This window comes from Coregonus clupeaformis, unplaced genomic scaffold (assembly GCF_020615455.1).
Source record: "Coregonus clupeaformis isolate EN_2021a unplaced genomic scaffold, ASM2061545v1 scaf0141, whole genome shotgun sequence".
Classification (NCBI taxonomy): domain Eukaryota; kingdom Metazoa; phylum Chordata; class Actinopteri; order Salmoniformes; family Salmonidae; genus Coregonus; species Coregonus clupeaformis.
In genome coordinates, this window is record NW_025533596.1 from 200,001 (window position 1) to 219,660 (window position 19,660).

The 19,660-nt window shown below is 45.9% G+C and overlaps 2 protein-coding genes across 4 annotated transcripts in view; one reads left to right on the forward strand and one right to left on the reverse strand.

Moving 5' to 3' along the window:
- The first annotated feature begins 11,761 nt into the window (after window positions 1-11,761).
- Window positions 11,762-13,942, forward strand: LOC121549209 (glutathione-specific gamma-glutamylcyclotransferase 1). Its single transcript, XM_041861061.2, has 3 exons — window positions 11,762-12,396; window positions 12,553-12,588; window positions 12,819-13,942. The coding sequence occupies exons 1-3, from the start codon at window positions 12,217-12,219 to the stop codon at window positions 13,203-13,205; spliced, it is 603 nt and encodes a 200-aa protein (XP_041716995.1). The 5' UTR covers window positions 11,762-12,216; the 3' UTR covers window positions 13,206-13,942.
- A 2,577-nt stretch (window positions 13,943-16,519) lies between these two features.
- The window catches only part of ino80 (INO80 complex ATPase subunit), a 98,457-nt gene continuing 95,316 nt past the window's right edge, over window positions 16,520-19,660 (reverse strand). For all 3 annotated transcript variants that reach the window (XM_041859990.2, XM_045213700.1, XM_045213699.1), the window contains exons 35-36: window positions 19,214-19,429; window positions 16,520-18,720 (exon numbers count right to left, since the gene is read on the reverse strand). In XM_041859990.2, the coding sequence (XP_041715924.2) occupies window positions 18,464-18,720; window positions 19,214-19,429 (473 nt within the window). In that variant the 3' untranslated portion in view covers window positions 16,520-18,463. The remainder of the gene's footprint in view (window positions 18,721-19,213; window positions 19,430-19,660) is intronic.

A 19,660-nucleotide genomic window follows, 5' to 3' on the forward strand; every position in this document is an offset into this window, starting at 1 on the left:
TAGCAACGACACAGCTGAATGGATAGAAACGGTACAGCTGAATGGATAGCAACGACACAGCTGAATGGATAGAAACGGTACAGCTGAATGGATAGCAACGACACAGCTGAATGGATATCAACGACACAGCTGAATGGATAGCAACGACACAGCTGAATGGATAGCAACGACACAGCTGAATGGATAGCAATGACACAGCTGAATGGATAGCAACGACACAGCTGAATGGATAGCACGACACAGCTGAATGGATAGCACGACACAGCTGAATGGATAGCAACAGTACAGCTGAATGGATAGCAACGACACAGCTGAATGGATAGCAACGACACAGCTGAATGGATAGCAACGGTACAGCTGAATGGATAGCAACGGTACAGCTGAATGGATAGCAACAACACAGCTGAATGGATAGCAACGACACAGCTGAATGGATAGCAACGACACAGCTGAATGGATAGCAACGACACAGCTGAATGGATAGCAACGACACAGCCAGTGATTCTGATGTAGTTGTCACATTTGTCATGAAACAGAGTTTAAAAAACACTTCCTCTCGAGCCTCCAAATAACTGAATAAAGAAAAAGTAATGTCTACTGGCTGTTTGCTGTTCACTTTAAGGAAGTCAACCGACATGGTCGACATTTATTGGGAGTAGCAAACAGCGGACATTACTTTAATAGTGGCTCTTCTCTTTGTGTATCTCCTGTGTATAGGCTAGGAGTTGGATGTTCGTTAAAAAAAACTCTCCTGTCATCCAATTAACAGAATCCCACCACTGTCAACAGACCGGGCCCCAATCAGCAGCAATCAACACCCAGTATCAGATCTCTGTCCCCCCACCTCTTCCTCTCTCAAAACACATCCTGTTGATCTGTCTGTGGCTACATCCCAAATGGCACCCTATTCCCTGTATATTTCCCATGGGGCTCTGGTCAAAAAGTAGTGCACTATATAAGGCAGGGGTTCTCAAACCTCTCCTAGGGGGACGCCCAGACGTTTAACTATTCCACAGCTAGCACACCTGATTCAAATTGTCAACTAATCATCAAGCCCTTGGCCAGGTGAATCAGGTGAGTTGGTTCAGGACTACAACAGAGTTGTGAAACGTCTGCCGGTCCCCGAGGAGAGGTTTGTGAACCACTGATATAGAGAATAGGGTGTCATTTGGGAGGCATCCGTCCTGTTGATGTGTGTGAAAAGAGGATACACTAGAAGATGCCTGGATCTCGAAGGTGTAGAGAGGGGTTTTCCGGCCAGGCCAAGAGGAAAAAACACTATCACAGCCATTAGTCATCTGGTAAAACCTTCCACTGCTACAGCTCACACATAGCTTTCAACCTGTTACCCTGACAACTGCCCGCCCGCACTGAGGGACTGTGGAACCCTCTCTCCTCTCACACTTATACACACACACACACACATTCTCATAGACACACTTACAGTACATGCAGTATGCACACGAACACTGTTTCTCTCTCTCATGCACGCTCAAACACTCTGGCTCAAACACACTCACAGATACACTTACAAACACACACACACACACAGTACACACACACACACAGTACACACACACACACAGTACACACAGTACACACTCACACAGTACACACACACACACAGTACACACACACACACAGTACACACACACACAGTACACACACAGTACACACACACACAGTACACACACACACAGTACACACTCACACAGTACACACACACACACAGTACACACACACACACAGTACACACACACAGTACACACACACACAGTACATACTCACAGTGTACTAAAAGTGCTTGGCCTCTGGCCTCTGGCCTTTGGGTCTCCATAGCATAGCCAAACATTCTCATTGTATTATAATCACAGCATCCTGTTTGTGACCTAGTGACATCACTTCCTACTTCCTGTCTGATTAAAAAATGCAGAACATGCCGGCGGAGGCCAACTGCTTTTCTCACGCATCTCTCCCTGAGATCGCAGATCTTGAATCCCAAATGGTACCCTATTCCCGTATATAGCGCACAGCGCTCTGGTCAACAGTTGTGTACTGAATAGGATGCCATTTTGGACACATGCTGTGATCTGCCATCTGCCCTGTACTCTTCTGGCGTTGCGTGGTGGAAGCATGGGCTTTTCAGGAAACAACGGCCACACAAGTACAGGACAGGGAAACAAACATTCCTGATCGACTCAGATCTATTTATTCTGTTTAGGGAAAAGAGGGAGATCTGTGTGTTGATGTCATTGGTTGGGAATGAGGAAACAGGTTTCTGACTATCTCCTGCTCCATCTCTTTATTAACCCTAAATATGTGGCATGTCAAATTCTAAAGAGATCCCCATACATGGATGCACTGTTTGAAATTCCATTGACAATTGTCTTGCTCATTGAAGGGATTCTGTTTAGACACAGTCATAAAAACAATGGTTTACACACAACGGCAGTTTCCACAAGTCATACAAAAGCCAAGAAACCGACCCACCAACACAGAACAATTATGCAAATAAAAAGTATTTGACAACACAAAGAAACAACACACCCTGGCTCAACATAACAGAGTCCCAGAGCCAGGGCGTGACACCCTGATTCCGACCCGAGTTAAGTTGCACAAAAAGGGAACGTCAACGTTTAAAAAATATATATATATATTCATAAATACTTTCCTAAAATGTGCATAAATAATCTACAAGATCAGAGTATTTTTTTTTTGATTTACCAGTTGGTGCTGAAACGGAGTGTCACGTCCTGACCTATAGAACTCTAGTTTGTTGAGTCAGGGTGTGGAAATCTATGTTATATATTCTATGTTTACATTCTAGTTCTCTATTTCTATGTCTGGCCGGGTGTGATTCCCAATCAGAGGCAGCTGTCGCTCGTTGTCTCTGATTGGGGATCATCCTTAGGTAGCCTATTGCCTATTGTGTATTGTGGGACCTTGTTCCTGTTCGGCTGGTGTGTGTATAGCCCTTTGGACTTCACATTACGTTGTTTTCTTGTTTTGGTTTGTATGTTTATTGGGTGAGTAAACATGTACGCTTTTCACGCTGCGCCTTGGTCCGACCCGTCTCTCAACGTTCATGACAGAAGATCCCACCACAAAAGGACCAAGCAGCGTGCCGAGGCGGAGCAAATAGCTTTGTCACAGGTGGGCAAATGGTGGTCTTGGTAGGAGATATTTGCTGGGAAAGGACCCTGGCAAGAGAGGACCAACCGCTGAGGAAGCACGAGAAGCAACCCCAAGAACATTTTGGAGGTGGTCGGGGATCGTGAGAGAAGAGCCCCGACCATTGCACCCAGTGGGGTTCCAGTTGGACTCCCTACGACCATGGGAACAGGAATGGGAACAGTTTTACACTGAGGAGTCGGAGGATGACGACGACGATGAGTTTCTGTTCCCTAACTCGTGGGGGCTCCCGGAGGAGTCCTCACTGGAGGAGGTTTGGGCGGGGAGAGAGAAGCACTAGAACAGTCGTACATCTCCAACGACAGTTCCCAGCCCAGTACGCCCCGTGCCTGCTCCTCGCACCAAGCCAGTGGTGCGTGTTTCCAGTCCAGCACGGCCCGTTCCAGGACAGAAACACGCACCTAAAATGGAGTCAGCAGGGACAGTCGGTCCGTCCGGATCTTTGGAGGAACGTTTTCAACGGCAGGCGAGCAGGATCCAGGCTCTCGGCAGCGCAATGGAGCGCGTAGTGAGTACATTGGAGCGATGGGAGAGAGGTGGCGTTTCTACACCTCCTCCAACCACACAACTCACCCGACCTCCAGCGACGGTCCCCTGCAGGGAGCACTTTAGCGTGTCGGTGCCCAGTCAGGGGCCATCAACCAGCCCAACTACAGGGTTGGAAACCACCTCTGCGTCGGTGCCCAGGGCGGGCACGACGTACAGCCCCGTTTTGGAGCAGGAGCTCCTGCCCCAGACTAGAGCTCCCAGTCTTGGGCCGGCAACCAGTCCTACTACAGGGCTGGAATTTTCCTCTGCGTCGGTGCCCAGGCTGGGCACAGCGTTTAGTCCTGCTCCAGAGATGGGGATGGATACGGGTCCGGAAGTTTGCTCCACTCCAGAGCCAGAGCAGACCGCTCCACCGGTGCCCAGTCTAGCAGTCCAGCTCCGGTCAGCGGCTCCACTCCGGAGCCAGAGCAATCCGCTCCACCGGTGCCTGATCCAGCTCCGGTCAGCGGCTCCATTCCGGAGCCAGAGCAATCCGCTCCAACGGTGCCTGATCCAGCTCTGGTCAGCGGCTCCATTCTGGAGCCAGAGCAGTCCTCTCCACCGGTGCCAAGTCCAGCTCCGGTCAGCGGCTCCACTTCAGACCCAGAAGTCAGCCCCTCTCCAGGGTCGGGGTCTCCCACACCAGGGTCCAGACAGGGCTTGGAGTATAGTGGGAGGAAGGAGAGGGGAAGCAGCGCGCCGAGGTCCAGACCAGACCAGGGGCGCAACGGGGAGGCAGAGAGGGAGAGGTCGTCACGCCCGGAGTCGGATCCGCCTCCGAGGCTGAAAGCCCACCCGGACCCTCCCCTGTCATGTCAGGTTTGTGCGGCCGGAGTCCGCACCTTTGGGGGGGTGTTTACATTCTAGTTCTCTATTTCTATGTTTGGCCGGGTGTGATTCCCAATCAGAGGCAGCTGTTGCTCGTTGTCTCTGATTGGGGATCATCCTTAGGTAGCCTGTTGCCTATTGTGTATTGTGGGACCTTGTTCCTGTTCGGCTGGTGTGTGTATAGCCCTTTGGACTGAACCCGTTTTCTCTCGATGTATTCTAGTCTGTCAACAAAATTATAATTAAAAGGTGCACCATATTTAAAGGGCTGGCTTAAGATAAATGTACTGACAACCCTATTGAATGAAAACTCAGGAATTTTTTTATTTTTTATTTTTAAACTCCACGAGGAAATATGTTGGCCAGCAAGTGAGAGTGTATTCAGCAGTTGAATTACATTTATTCAGCGCGCGCAAGAGAACCACGCGTGCAATGGCCGTTACGCACCTTCATAAAATAAGTCTGAATACCAACTACTGAGAAGTGCGTAGAAAAGGCGCGCATAAGAAAGGCTTAATTTCCTAAATCGGAATCGGGCCAAACTGCATACAGCTGGCCTTCCTAATCTGTGGTTGTAGTTATCGCTAATTAACACTAGGTGTCAGTAAAACGCTCCCTGACCGTCAGTCACTGTAACAAGTACCGTCAAGCAACTCTGTTGTGCACAGGTGATTCACTTATTCCTTATGGTTCGGTCTTGTTTTATATCAAGAAACAGAATTTGCAAATAAATCCTATTGCGTCAATCATCTTAAAGTTGGGGTTTACATCATTGAGAAGAGATCAACCAAAGTCCTCTCACTATTTCAGATCTTTATCTCTGAAATGGACTAAATAATAAAACGACGAGTTCAGTAACATTACAGGGCTGAGACTATTACATTTTACATTTTAGTCATTTAGCAGACGCTCTTATCCAGAGCGACTTACAGTTAGTGAATACATTTTTTATTTTATTTTTATACTGGCCCCCTGTGGGAATCGAACCCACAACCCTGGCGTTGCAAACGCCATGCTCTATCAACTGAGCTACATCCCTGCCGGCCATTCCCTCCCCTACCCTGGACGACGCTGGGCCAATTGTGCGCCGCCCATGAGTCTCCCGGTCGCGGCCGGCTGCGACAGAGCCTGGATTCGAACCAGGATCTCTAGTGGCACAGTTAGCACTGCAATGCAGTGCCTTAGACCACTGCGCCACCGTACCATACCAGGTATAGAACAGGTGAGGTGATGCTGTCTGGATCCTACCAGAAACACCGTACCATACCAGGGATAGAACAGGTGAGGTGATGCTGTCTGGATCCTACCAGAAACACTGTACCATACCAGGGATACAACAGGTGAGGTGATGCTGTCTGGATCCTACCAGAAACACCGTACCATACCAGGGATACAACAGGTGAGGTGATGCTGTCTGGATCCTACCAGAAACACTGTATCATACCAGGGATACAACAGGTGAGGTGATGCTGTCTGGGTCCTACCAGAAACACTGTACCATACCAGGGATACAACAGGTGAGGTGATGCTGTCTGGATCCTACCAGAAACACTGTACCATACCAGGGATACAACAGGTGAGGTGATGCTGTCTGGATCCTACCAGAAACACTGTACCATACCAGGGATACAACAGGTGAGGTGATGCTGTCTGGATCCTACCAGAAACAACGTACCATACCAGGGATACAACAGGTGAGGTGATGCTGTCTGGATCCTACCAGAAACACTGTACCATACCAGGGATAGAACAGGTGAGGTGAGGCCGTCTGGATCCTACGAGAAACACCGTACCATACCAGGGATACAACAGGTGAGGTGATGCTGTCTGGATCCTACCAGAAACACCGTACCATACCAGGGATACAACAGGTGAGGTGATGCTGTCTGGATCCTACCAGAAACACCGTACCATACCAGGGATACAACAGGTGAGGTGATGCTGTCTGGATCCTACCAGAAACACCGTACCATACCAGGGATACAACAGGTGAGGTGATGCTGTCTGGATCCTACCAGAAACACTGTACCATACCAGGGATACAACAGGTGAGGTGATGCTGTCTGGATCCTACCAGAAACACTGTACCATACCAGGGATACAACAGGTGAGGTGATGCTGTCTGGATCCTACCAGAAACACTGTACCATACCAGGAATACAACAGGTGAGGTGATGCTGTCTGGATCCTACCAGAAACACCGTACCATACCAGGGATACAACAGGTGAGGTGATGCTGTCTGGATCCTACCAGAAACACTGTACCATACCAGGGATACAACAGGTGAGGTGATGCTGTCTGGATCCTACCAGAAACACTGTACCATACCAGGGATAGAACAGGTGAGGTGATGCTGTCTGGATCCTACCAGAAACACCGTACCATACCAGGGATACAACAGGTGAGGTGATGCTGTCTGGATCCTACGCCACTTTTGGTGCTGTCCTACTAACCCAAGACTGTGAAGCAGCAAGGAATGTTTTGGTCAGACCAGACCCCTAAAGGAGACAGCAACTGTTGCCTTAAAAAAAAAAGATACATACTGTTCAGGGGCGTGCATGTGAGGTAGGGTCCAACTGGATTCGTGGCCACTTTTGGTCCTGTATCCCCTATCTTGCTCTGTCCTACTGACCCCTGACCTTGACCCAGGTCAGATCCTAAAGGAGAGAGCAATTGAAGCCTTTCCTGGTTTAGAGTGGTCACGTGTTGCTTGACTTTGCTCTTAATGTGGGTCAGCAGTAGGCAATGCTTTACATGCATACGTCAGCATTGCAGATTACAATAGGTTGCAAATCTCCAATGACTGATAAACATGGAAATAGGCCAACCAATGTAAATTGGTCCAACCAGGGCTTGATGCCTTCAAGGTACCTTGTGTTGCTTTGGTTAACTTTTCCCATGCCAAGTCATGAGTAACCGTGTGTTCTAGTGACAAGAGAAACTCACGCTATCTCTGCCATGTGTCTCTCTGTCCTTCAGCTTTCAGGTTTACCTCATTGTTTTCCTGGTCCTTATCAACTTAACTGAATAACAACATAATAGTGGGAATAACAGGGAGAAATTTGCATTTACAGTGCATTCAGAAAGTATTCCCCTTTTTCACATTTTGTTACGTTACAGCCTTATTCTCAAATGGATTAAATTAGTTGTACCCCCTCTTCATTCTACACACAATGCCCCATAATGACAAAATGAAAAGAGGTTTTTAGAAATCTTGTTAAAAACAAATTAAAAACAGAAATACCTGATTTACATACGTTTTCAGACCATTTGCTATGACACTCGAAATTGAGCTCAGGTGCATCCTGTTTCCATTGATCATCCTTCAGATGTTTCTACAACTTGATTGGAGTCCACCTGTGGTAAATTCAATTGATTGGACAAAATTTGGAAAGGCACACACCTGTCTACATAAGGTCACACAGTTGACAGTGCATGTCAGAGCAAAAAAAAGCCATGAGGTCGAAGGAATTGTCCGTAAAGCTCTGAAACAGGATTGTGTCGAGGCACCGATCTGGGGAAGGGTACCAAAACATTTCTGCAGCATTGAAGGTCCCCAAGAACACATTGGCCTCAATCATTATTAAATGGAAGAAGTTTGGAACCACCAAGACTCTTCCTAGAGCTGGCCGCCCGGCCAAACTGAGCAATCGGGGGAGAAGGGCCTTGGTCAGGGAGGTGACCAAGAACCCGATGGTCACTCTGACAGAGCTCCAGAGTTCCTCTGTGGTGATGGGAGAACCTTCCAGAAGGACAACCATCTCTGCAGCACTCCACCAATCAGGCCTTTATGGCAGAGTGGCCAGACGGAAGCCACTCCTCAGTAAAAGGCACATGACAACCCGCTTGGAGTTTGCCAAAAGGCACCTAAAGGACTCAGACCATGAGAAACAAGATTCTCTGCTCTGATGAAACCAGGATTGCACTCTTTGGACTGAATGCCAAGCGTCACGTCTGGAGGAAACCTGGCACCATTCCTACGGTGAAGCATAGTGGTGACAGCATCATGCTGTGGGGATGTTTTTCAGCGGCAGGGAATGGGAGACTAGTCAGGATCGAGGGAAAGATGAACGGAGCAAAGTACAGAGAGATCCTTGATGAAAACCTGCTCCAGAGATCTCAGGACCTCAGACTGGGGTGAAGGTTCACCTTCCAACAGGACAACGAGCCTAAGCACACAGCCAAGACAACACAGGAGTGGCTTCGGGACAAGTCTCTGAATGTCCTTGAGTGGCCCAGCCAGAGCCCGGACTTGAATCTGATCGAACATCTCCCCATCCAACCTGACAGAGCTTGAGAGGATCTGCAGAGAATAATGGGAGAAACTCCCAAAATACAGGTGTGCCAAGCTTGTAGTGTCATACCCAAGAAGACTCGAGGCTGTAATCGCTGCCAACGGTGCTTCAACAAATTACTGAGTAAAGGGTCTGAATACTTATTGAAATGTAATCGTTTTTAATACATTTGCAAACATTTCTAAAAACCTGTTTTTGCTTTGTCATTATGGGGTATTGTGTGTAGATTGATGAGGGGAAAAAACGATTTAAGCAATTTTAGAATAAGGCTGTTACGTAACAAAATGTGGAAAAAGTGAAGGGGTCTGAATACTTTCCGAATGCACTGTACGTATCTGAAACTCTAAGAAAATAATTGAATCAATAAATATTCAATGAATATTCCTTGATTGGTTCATCAGGTAGGCATTATTATGTGAACTTGAACTAGGCCAGGGCTCTTTTTAGATAAATAATTTTTAGGGGGAACGATCTCAATCGACACTGAAATGACTAAAACCCAATCAAACTGTGTAGAAATTATAATGAACCTACATTTACAGTCTCTTCACTCTGTCCAGCTTGACAACAGTCAACGAAAAAGCTAGACAGTCAGGGAGCATTGGAAAAACAAAAAGCGATGGATACAGGACTATTTTTGGGCAGATTTTGATGGCGAGAAAATATAATGACTTTAAAGTGCAGACCTTTTGTGAATGTGGAAAAACAACCATGAACTAGGCTACAGTCTTTTACATTGAGAGGCAGTGAATGGATCTGACTCAATTCCTTGAAAGGCCTGTGTCACGCCCTGACTCAGGGGACGTTTATTTGTTGAGTCAGGGCGTGTATATTCCGTGTTGTATTGTTTCTATGGTGTAGTATCTGGTTTGTCTAGTTCTATGTTGGCCGGGGTGGTTCCCAATCAGAGGCAGCTGTAGATCGTTGTCTCTGATTGGGGGACCATACTTAGGCAGCTTGTTGGCACCAGTTAGTTGTGGGATCTTGTTCTGTATAGGTTTGTAGTGTGTACCTTGAGACTTCACGTATTGTTTGTTTTGTTGTGTGTTCAGTACTTAAATAAACATGTACGCTTATCACGCTGCGCCTTGGTTCAACCAGTCTTTAAACGATCGTGACAGCCTGGCTGGTGTGATAGGAGATTTACACTGAGTGTACAAAACATTAAGGACACCTTCCTAATATTGAGTTGCACTTGCACTTGCAAATTTGGCAGGGCATGGACTATACGAGGTGTTGAAAGCGTTTCTACGTGGATGCTGGCCCATGTTGACTCCAATGCTTCCCACAGTTGTGTCAAGTTGGCTGGATCATTCTTGATACACACAGGAAACTGTTGAGCATAAAAAACCCAGCAGCGTTGGAGTTCTTGACACAAACCGGTGCGCCTGGCACCTACTACCATACCCCGTTCAAAATCGCTTAAATATTTTGTCTTGCCCATTCACCTTCTGAATGGCAGACATACACAATGCATGTCTCAATTGTCTCAAGGCTTGAAAATCCTTCTTTAACCTGTCTCCTCCCCTTCATCTACACTGAGTGAAGTGGATTTAACAAGTGACACCAATAAGGGATCATAGCTTTCACCTGGATTTACCTGGTCAGTCTATGTCATGGAAAGAGCAGGTGTCCTTAATGTTTTGTACACTCAGTGTAAATCTCTGACCCTGGTCAGAGGAAAGGCTTGTACACAGTAGACTTATAATAAACAGCTTATACAGAGGTCTGAATCTTATCATAAAAGCTAATGCCTAGCTATTTATATATAATCTTGTATTAAGATTCTCCTGCTTGATACAACTCATGGATCGACTAAAGGAACTAACATGGCTGTTGTTTTAACTTCAGCTAGTCTTGAGCTAGTCTTGAGCTAGTCTGGAGCTAGTCTTGGGCTAGTCTGTAGCTAGTCTGGGGCTAGTCTGGAGCTAGTCTGGAGCTAGTCTTGAGCTAGTCTGGAGCTAGTCTTGGGCTAGTCTGTAGCTAGTCTGGGGCTAGTCTGGGGCTAGTCTGGAGCTAGTCTGGAGCTAGTCTTGAGCTAGTCTTGGGCTAGTCTGGAGCTAGTCTGGAGCTAGTCTTGAGCTAGTCTTGAGCTAGTCTGGAGCTAGTCTTGAGCTAGTCTGGAGCTAGTCTTGGGCTAGTCTTGAGCTAGTCTTGAGCTAGTCTGTAGCTAGTCTGGGGCTAGTCTGGAGCTAGTCTTGAGCTAGTCTTGGGCTAGTCTGGAGCTAGTCTTGGGCTAGTCTGGAGCTAGTCTTGGGCTAGTCTGGAGCTAGTCTGGAGCTAGTCCAGACAGTTATTCTCATCAGTTTCATGGTGCTTGCAGGAGTGAAGTACAGGCTACTTGTCTAGGCAGGTTTGAAGAATGTCTAGTCTATAGCCTACAATGCACCATAGACTTATATAATTGGAGTGCACATGGCTTTTGCACATGGCTGAGTGAACGAGGAAATAGGGAGGGAGGGGTGGAGGGAGGGGTCATCCACGTTAAAATAATACATTTTATTTATCTAAGATGTTCAAATCCCCCAAGTTGAGAGTCTTGGTATCTTCTGTGAATCTGATGCAATGTCTTGGGCTGTTGACTGGCCTGAAATGCTGAAGTAAGTTGCATCAGCCAGTCATGTATAACGAGATGTATAGTTGTCTGGAGTGAAAGTAAAAGTACCCAATCAGAGGTTTGTCTGCTGTGATTGATGCTTTATAAGCTAATCGCTGCAAGGCATGGGCGTGTTTTAGTTATGGCCTCAACGCCAATAGGATTTTGAACGTGGTTTGGAATTCCTCTGTATTTGGGACACACATCTCTGATTCGCTACCACCCAATGAAAATCAGCCTCTCTGAGATATAATTGGTTGAAAACACAGTCATAGTGACACACCCATTTCGGCTCTTGGCTATAGATACCCCACGAAAATACGCCATTTGGTATCAAGAAAACAACTAGATGACGAAGAGCAAAGAGGTCTCTGAGAAATCTCAAGATCAACGGTTTCATAAGTATTTCTCGGTTCGTCTTTCGTCGTGAACAAACTACCGGCTGGCTTCGACAGCTAGCCAAACGGTTTTTGCGATTTTATTTTGATACGAAAAGCTAGCCAAGCGGCTACCATGGATTTTTAAGCCAGTATGCGGCGAAACTAATGCATCGGCATGCATCGTGCAAGGCAAAACGGACTCCGAAACTCCATCTTCACAACTGCCAAGCAGTTGGGCTCAAATACCGTCCGCGGTATCACCGTGAGCCAACCTATACCGCTCCTCCTTGATCGAAGGAAGCTAACATTAGCTAGCTAATAAATTGAATCATCAAGTATTATTTTTTTTTTTACCATCGATTCATTAGAACATCTAAACACTAGTTACCGATCAAAATGAAACCTCAAGTTATCATCGCCGGTAAGACCAGCCCGACTAGTCTGTGGATCTTCGGGTACGGCTCTCTGGTGTGGAAGCCTGACTTCAAATACAAGAGTAGCAAGGTCGGCTACATCCAAGGCTACAAGAGACGCTTCTGGCACGGAGACAACTTCCATCGTGGAAATGATGACCTAGTAAGCTGAAGATCAATATTTTGCTATGAACAAAAAGTATTGCTGCATGTGTAGTTTGATACCACGCCCTGATGTGGCCGCTGTACAGCTTGGCTACATAGCTAACTATTGCTTCAGTCTGAGTGGTGATGCTGACCCATTTTCTCTCCCTTGCAGCCCGGAAGAGTGGTGACGCTGATTGAGGATGATGACGTAAGTGGAACTTTAACCGCCTACTAAATGACGCCTTTAAGGTTTAGCTATGTACTTTCCACGCAGAACAGAACTCAAACCCTATCACTCATTTCCATATTTATTAATGTGAAATATCCACTTGTTCCTCTTTTGAAAGACCTGTCTAACAGAAATCTCTACCTGTTCCTCAATACAAAATGTCAGCTTGAATGAAGTTTCTAATGACATCTTGCTTCCTCCTCCAATAGGCAACTACCTGGGGCATGGCTTTCGAGGTGACCGGTTCCCAGGTCGAAGAGTCCCTTAAGTACCTGAATGTGCGCGAGGCCGTGTGCGGTGGTTACGTCACCAAGCTCGTGGACTTCATCCCTGAGGATGACCAAGTGAACCAGACCCACCAGGCCCTCCTCTACATTGCTACCCCAGACAACCCTCTCTTCCTGGGGCCCGCCAGCCCTGAGGTGATAGGGCACCAGATCGCCACCAGGCAGGGGAAGACGGGTCACAACCTGGAGTATCTTCTCCGCCTGGCTGAGTTCATGAGGCGGCGCTGCCCTCACGTGGACGACCCACACCTGTTCTCCATCGAGGCTGCCGCTCTGGCCCTAGTGCCATACCTGCTAGGGGCCCAGTAGCCCGTACCCTTCCATCTATAATACGATTAGGGCGGCCTCATATTGGTACCCTGTTCCATTATATAGTGTACTACTGGCTCTGGTCATAAGTATTGTATGCTGTAGGGAATAGGGTGCCATTTGGGATACATATCTAGTGTAAATGTGTTATCTGTAACAGAGGTTAGGCCATCAGTCACTCTGACTCTAAATTCATAAAACAGATGTGTTCCAGTCCATTGTGTGTGTATTTGTAAAACCTGTAATGGTGTAGCCCATCTTAACCCATCCACTGTTAACCTAAAGCCATAAAGAATTCAATTTAAGAGGTACAAAGGGAAGCATGTGCTTTGAGTTGAGGTGTGCCTTTTTTTTTTATTCTATATATTTTTACCCAAGCATTAAGATTTAGTTGGTGTTAAGATTATCAACCCAGATGATTTAGGGGAAGCTCTGTGCTAGACGCAACCGTTTGGTCAACAGCGACATCTTGCTAAATGGCTTATTATTATCTTTTCACTTCTGGTTTAGGCACTACTGTAGTTCAAAGTCTTTAAATGGTACACTGCATTAACGGTTCTCAATTTCATGTCCATTAATGAAATGGTGATAGCCACTATCTGGTGTTTTCCAACTACAGGCACTAATTTACCAACTGGCTGCTGATATGTCACCTACACCTTTGTTGTAAAAGGTTGCTTTTAGCACCGTTTCATCCAGTAGAATAGTAGATCCCACCAATAAATGGTCAAAACATCCTTTTTGTGTTGCCGTTTTCATTCCTGGTCGGTATTCTTCAAGCCGTACGAGTAGGCAGTGTTCTGATCTACCCGTAAAGAATAGTCTTCCACAAACCATCCGTATTGTAGAGTCTCTGCAACTTGGTATGCAGCCGATACCGGCACTCTTGTTCAACCACTGTAAAATGACATGTCAATAATAGGGACGCAGGCGAGGAACTTGAGATCCGCGTGCTGCTGATGGTCAACTTGTAGAACATACAGTACTCATTACAAGGCGTCTTGTAGAACATACAGTACTCATTACAAGGCGACTTGTAGAACATACAGTACTCATTACAAGGCGTCTTGTAGAACATACAGTACTCATTACAAGGCGTCTTGTAGAACATACAGTACTCATTACAAGGCGTCTTGTAGAACATACAGTACTCATTACAAGGCGACTTGTAGAACATACAGTACTCATTACAAGGCGACTTGTAGAACATACAGTACTCATTACAAGGCGACTTGTAGAACATACAGTACTCATTACAAGGCGACTTGTAGAACATACAGTACTCATTACAAGGCGACTTGTAGAACATACAGTACTCATTACAAGGTGACTTGTAGAACATACAGTACTCATTACAAGGCGTCTTGTAGAACATACAGTACTCATTACAAGGCGACTTGTAGAACATACAGTACTCATTACAAGGTGACTTGTAGAACATACAGTACTCATTACAAGGCGTCTTGTAGAACATACAGTACTCATTACAAGGCGTCTTGTAGAACATACAGTACTCATTACAAGGCGTCGGCCCAAATGCGTACTTTAATGTACACACAGCACTCCCAAACGTCTCACCAGAACACACAAAGGTGTCAACCCAAATACACTTCCGTGTACACCAACCAGTGCTCCCATTGGCTGCTGAACACACATTGTGCTCTCAAACATTGGCTGGAGCACGGTGTCCTTTTTTTGTTGTTGTTGACGTGACTCAAGTCAGGCTATCTAGGTCCACAGTCTTACGTAACCTGTTACCGGGGGCGATGGCGTAGTCCTGTGGTTAGAATCTGCAGCTTTCTGAAAGGTCAAAAAGCATCAGGAAGGAAATGGAGATGCATCAACGGTACCTGAGGAATAGGCCAATGTCCTAGTAGGACATAGAGGGGAATCTCATACCGGTTCTAGAATCATTTAGATGGGAAATTCATTCTCTCTTTGGAAGAATCGCCATTGAGTTACCACAATGGAAGGTATAAAATTGAGGAAGACAGAACAACTGTCGTAGGGTAACAAGAATCATCGTATATGGTAAAAACAGGTACACGTGTAAAAATTGGGAAAATCCTCTTAACTTGACCATTACAAGAAAGAATGTCCATAGGTTCCGATAAAGGATTTTGGAATTGACCAATGACATCACTTATAAGGGCCACTGACCAACTAAGCCATCTTGGGGGTTTCATAACAGTTTATCCAACTATGGTATTCTCCTCTAGATCAAAAATTGCAACCATACTTGAATATGACACACTGGACTAACCCTTCCACTCCTCTGAAAGGATAGTTTCATAACATTACCAAGACTAACCCTTCCACTCCTCTGAAAGGATAGTTTCATTACATTACCAAGACTAACCCTTCCACTCCTCTGAAAGGATAGTTTCATAACATTACCAAGACTAACCCTTCCACTCCTCTGAAAGGATAGTTTCATAACATTACCAAGACTAACCCTTCCACTCCTCTGAAAGGATCGTTTCATTACATTACCAAGACTAACCCTTCCACTCCTCTGAAAGGATACAGAGTTTCATAACATTACCAAGAGAAGCTCCTGTACAGTTTGGCCTCGACATCCTTTCACGGAAGGGGTGAGGGCGTGTTTTGGACCTTACCATGACTATATTCTGTGTGTGTTTATGTGTGTGTCACCCTGGACATCAACACCCAAAAGGTCAGACTACTGCATTGAGGTTCCAACTACAGCCCCACAGACATAGTTTAATCACTGTGTACAGTACATTCTGCTCTGGCTTCACGGCCCAAATGGTACTCTATTCCCTTTATAGTGCACTACTTCTGACCAGGGCTTTTAGGGCTCTGGTTGAAAGTAGTGCACTATATTTGGAATAGGGTGCCATTTTGGACCCAAACCTTGGCTAGACCATAGGACCACAGTGTTGCACTAGCTGCCTTTCCAAAAAAAAACTGCTACCAAGATGACCTGCAGCCAACACTCCCACGGTACAGACCGTACGACTAAAAACAAACCTCTGCAGCGCTATGAGAGATACACAGCAGTAAATGGTTATGTAATATGTGAAAGTCAACAGCAGTTGAAAAAGCACAGTGAACTGAGGTATTCATTCAAACTCTCCTTGGTTGAATTGTGTGTGTGTGTCTATGCTTGCGTTTGTTTGTTTGTTTGTTTGTTTGTTTGTTTGTATCTGTAGTAGACTGTTGAAATACTTTACCCTTTCTGGAAAAAGTTTCTCTGACGTAAGAAAACGTACAAGGAAATGTTGTTTTATAGTAGGCCTATTGTGCATGTCCAGGGCATCTATGCCGTTAAATGCATCACAACAAGTTGATTAATCAGTCTTTGTTTTTATTTTGAATTGGCTTCTCCTGTTAGTAAAATGACAGCTTTGTATTCATATTTACACATGACCTATAAAAATAGACAGGCAAACTGGGGGGGAAGAACCAACCAGGGGACAACATGTCGCCCTCAAATTTTATTTACATCCATGTAATAGGAGAAGAGATTTCATCATCACACTATAGTATCCAACACAGAACAAACTTTCAAAACTAGACATAGTGCTTGGCTCCACATAGGGTTTCAAAATTCCGGTAACTTTCCCAAAATTCCCTGTTTTTCCAGAAATCCTGGTTGGAAGATTAGTGGCATTACAAGGGAATGAATAAGCAGGAATTCCGAGAATCCTCCAACCGGGACTTCTGGAAAACCGGGGAAATGTGGAAAAGTGACCAGGATTTGGCAACCCCTAGTTCCACACCTTTTAACATGAGAGCGCCATCATTGCCAAAAACATCACCGAATGACATCACAAAGACTCATTGACTTCTCTGATCAGAAGTATAACATTTTTCTGTTTTTTAAAAATAAAAATGCCATCAATACAATTTTTTACAATGTTCACATGAATTCTGATAAATTATTACCCACTTTTAAATTAAACTTAAATTCTATGGTACATTTTACAATCCAAGTTAAGTTTTAAAGGACACCTACTAGGTTGCCTCTGAAATGGCACCCTATTCCCAAAATAGTGCACTACTTTTGGCCAGAGTTTTATCAAAAGGTAGTACAAGTAATGAACAGGGCATCATTTCAGAAGCACACTTGAGTTTTACACAAACAGATCAGCAAAACATCTTTATTAAACAGCGCTCACCACTTTGGAATTCAATTTACCACAAAATACCCCTTCAATCAGTTCTCATCAGACAAAATATATATATTATAATTCCTTCATGTCTCATTGTGTTGGGATGAACTCTATGGAGAGAGAGAGAGAGAGGCTTTTTTCAAAACGGTATTCCAAATTTGCCATTTTGATATGGGTCACTATGACAACATCGGTAGGTCTATAAATATAAAAATAAGAGCTATAATTAAAAAGCAGTCCGTTTTAGTTGTTTGGTATGCATTTACATTCTGTTCTGAAATGCAGAGAAGAGTAGATCAACTTTAATACATGTATTAAACACTTCTATGGACACGTGACATAAACCTAACATTGATGCAAGCATTCCGATCTAACCCTAAACAAGTGTTCTATCTTAACGGATGAGATGGCTCAGTGCGAGTGGAAACAGACGCCCCTTTGAAGAGAGCACTCTACGTTAGAAGCCCTTAATGCGTGGATGCACGGTCGCTGTAAGGAGTGCCTGTCTGTCTGTGCTGCATTGAGAAGCACCAACAGACGGGTTCAACCTCAGGCTAGTTGCTTTTCAGTATTTTCGACAGAAAACCAAGTCTATTTTCTGTCTTTTCGTCACAGAGAAACCACTTTGAAATACTCTGGGTCACAACACACACACACACACACTGGAGGATGCAGAATATGTCTACTGTGGAGGGCACTAACGGAAGGAAGAGGTGTTTGGTGGAAGGGATGAGGGTGTGTTTTGGACCTTGCGATGATAATTTGTGTGTGTGTGTGTGTGTGTGTGTGTGTGTACAGAATAGAGTAGTGTCCATCATGCCCGACAGTGCCCATTTGTTCTGTCGCTATGCCTTCTGGGATAGCATGGTCTTCCAGGTAGTGATGATGTCACCTCTGTATGTGATTGGTTAAGGAACATCTCACCTCTGTGTTGATTGGTTGTGGAGCAGGTCACATGGGGTCACAGTTGAAGCTGGTCAGTGCAGCAGACGTTGTGTTTGTTTAAACACAGATGCCCACAATAGCAGAGTAACCTTTCTGGCCTCTATCAGATCCTTAGGACAGTGTGTGTGTGTATCGGTATCTATGTACTGTGTTGATGTCCATCATCTCTATATGCTATCGAGCCCCAGGTGCCCCAGGTCCGCCAGGTCCCTTGCCCTTCCTTCCTGTCACATGTCCATGACTGTGGTGGTGGCTATGTCCTGGCTGTTTCTGCTGTGGGTTACTCTGGCTGGGGGCTGGTTGTTTCTGGGGGCTGGGGGCCACAGCGCCACCCTTCCCCTTGGGAGAGGAACTGCTGCTGGGGGAGAAGGCTGGGGCCGTCCCTGACCGACCCAGAGACGGCTGGAGGGGGGAGGCTGCAGGGAGACCCGCTAGAGAGGGGGAGAGGGTGGGGGAGAGGGAAGAGGAGGGAGAGGGTCGGGAAGGGGACGAGGGAGGAGATAGGGGGGTGAGGGAGGAGATAGGGGGCGAGGGAGGAGATAGGGGGGAGGGAGAGAAGGAGAGGAGGGGAAGGGGGAAAGGGGGGAGGGAGGAGGAGGAGAAGGTAAAGACAGACGATAACTCACAAGAGTGATACAAAAAATAATTACTATTTGTTCTTAATTGACCTGCCTGGTAAAATAAATAAATTAAATAAACATCCAACTGTGACACTTGAGACAAAACAATGAAAATAAACTGTAAATGTGTTTGCCATTTCATTTCAGAAAAACTGAGCTTTATCAGCTTTCCTACTGATATTTTCATGACCAAAGCAACTACACGCCTTAATGATAACTTAAACTCATTCTTCACATACATGGATTACATAACCAAAGCAACTGCATATGGCTTAATGAGATCTTAAAGTCGTTAACAAACTACCTTTAGTCCCACTGTATCCGTAGGCTGCGTAGGCTGCTGAGGCTGCTGCTGCCCCGGCCATGGCTCCTGCTATGGCGGCCGCGCTGCCCGCTGTCGACTTCCTGACCCGGCCCTTCCCTGCAGACTTGGCTCCGGCTCCAGAACACGAACCGGGTCTTCCCCGGCTCCTACCTGACCTTCCCGTCCCCGGACTGGATGTGTCCTGAGTAGACACACCTGGAAAGGAGAGGCAATCTCAATTGGTTTTGCTCAGGCCCCCAGTGTCTGGTCTGGAGTGTGAAGTCACGAGCTCTGCTGGTCGGCTACTGCGTAGCAAACCTAGCGGTGCCAAAAGCCTTGGTCTGCCCTAGAAAGCCTATGGAAATTACACCCAATAATTTTGGCCTATAAAAATGAGCTTATTATGATCAAGTTCGAACCCCACGGTGAGGGCAGACAATCCATGGC

Coding starts and splice junctions, on each gene's coding strand:
- LOC121549209 (XM_041861061.2), top strand. CDS start 12,217: ATGAAACCTCAAGTTATCATCGCCGGTAAGACCAGCCCGACTAGTCTG. Junction 12,397..12,552: donor ATCGTGGAAATGATGACCTA/GTAAGCTGAAGA, acceptor TCTCCCTTGCAG/CCCGGAAGAGTGGTGACGCT. Junction 12,589..12,818: donor CGCTGATTGAGGATGATGAC/GTAAGTGGAACT, acceptor CTCCTCCAATAG/GCAACTACCTGGGGCATGGC.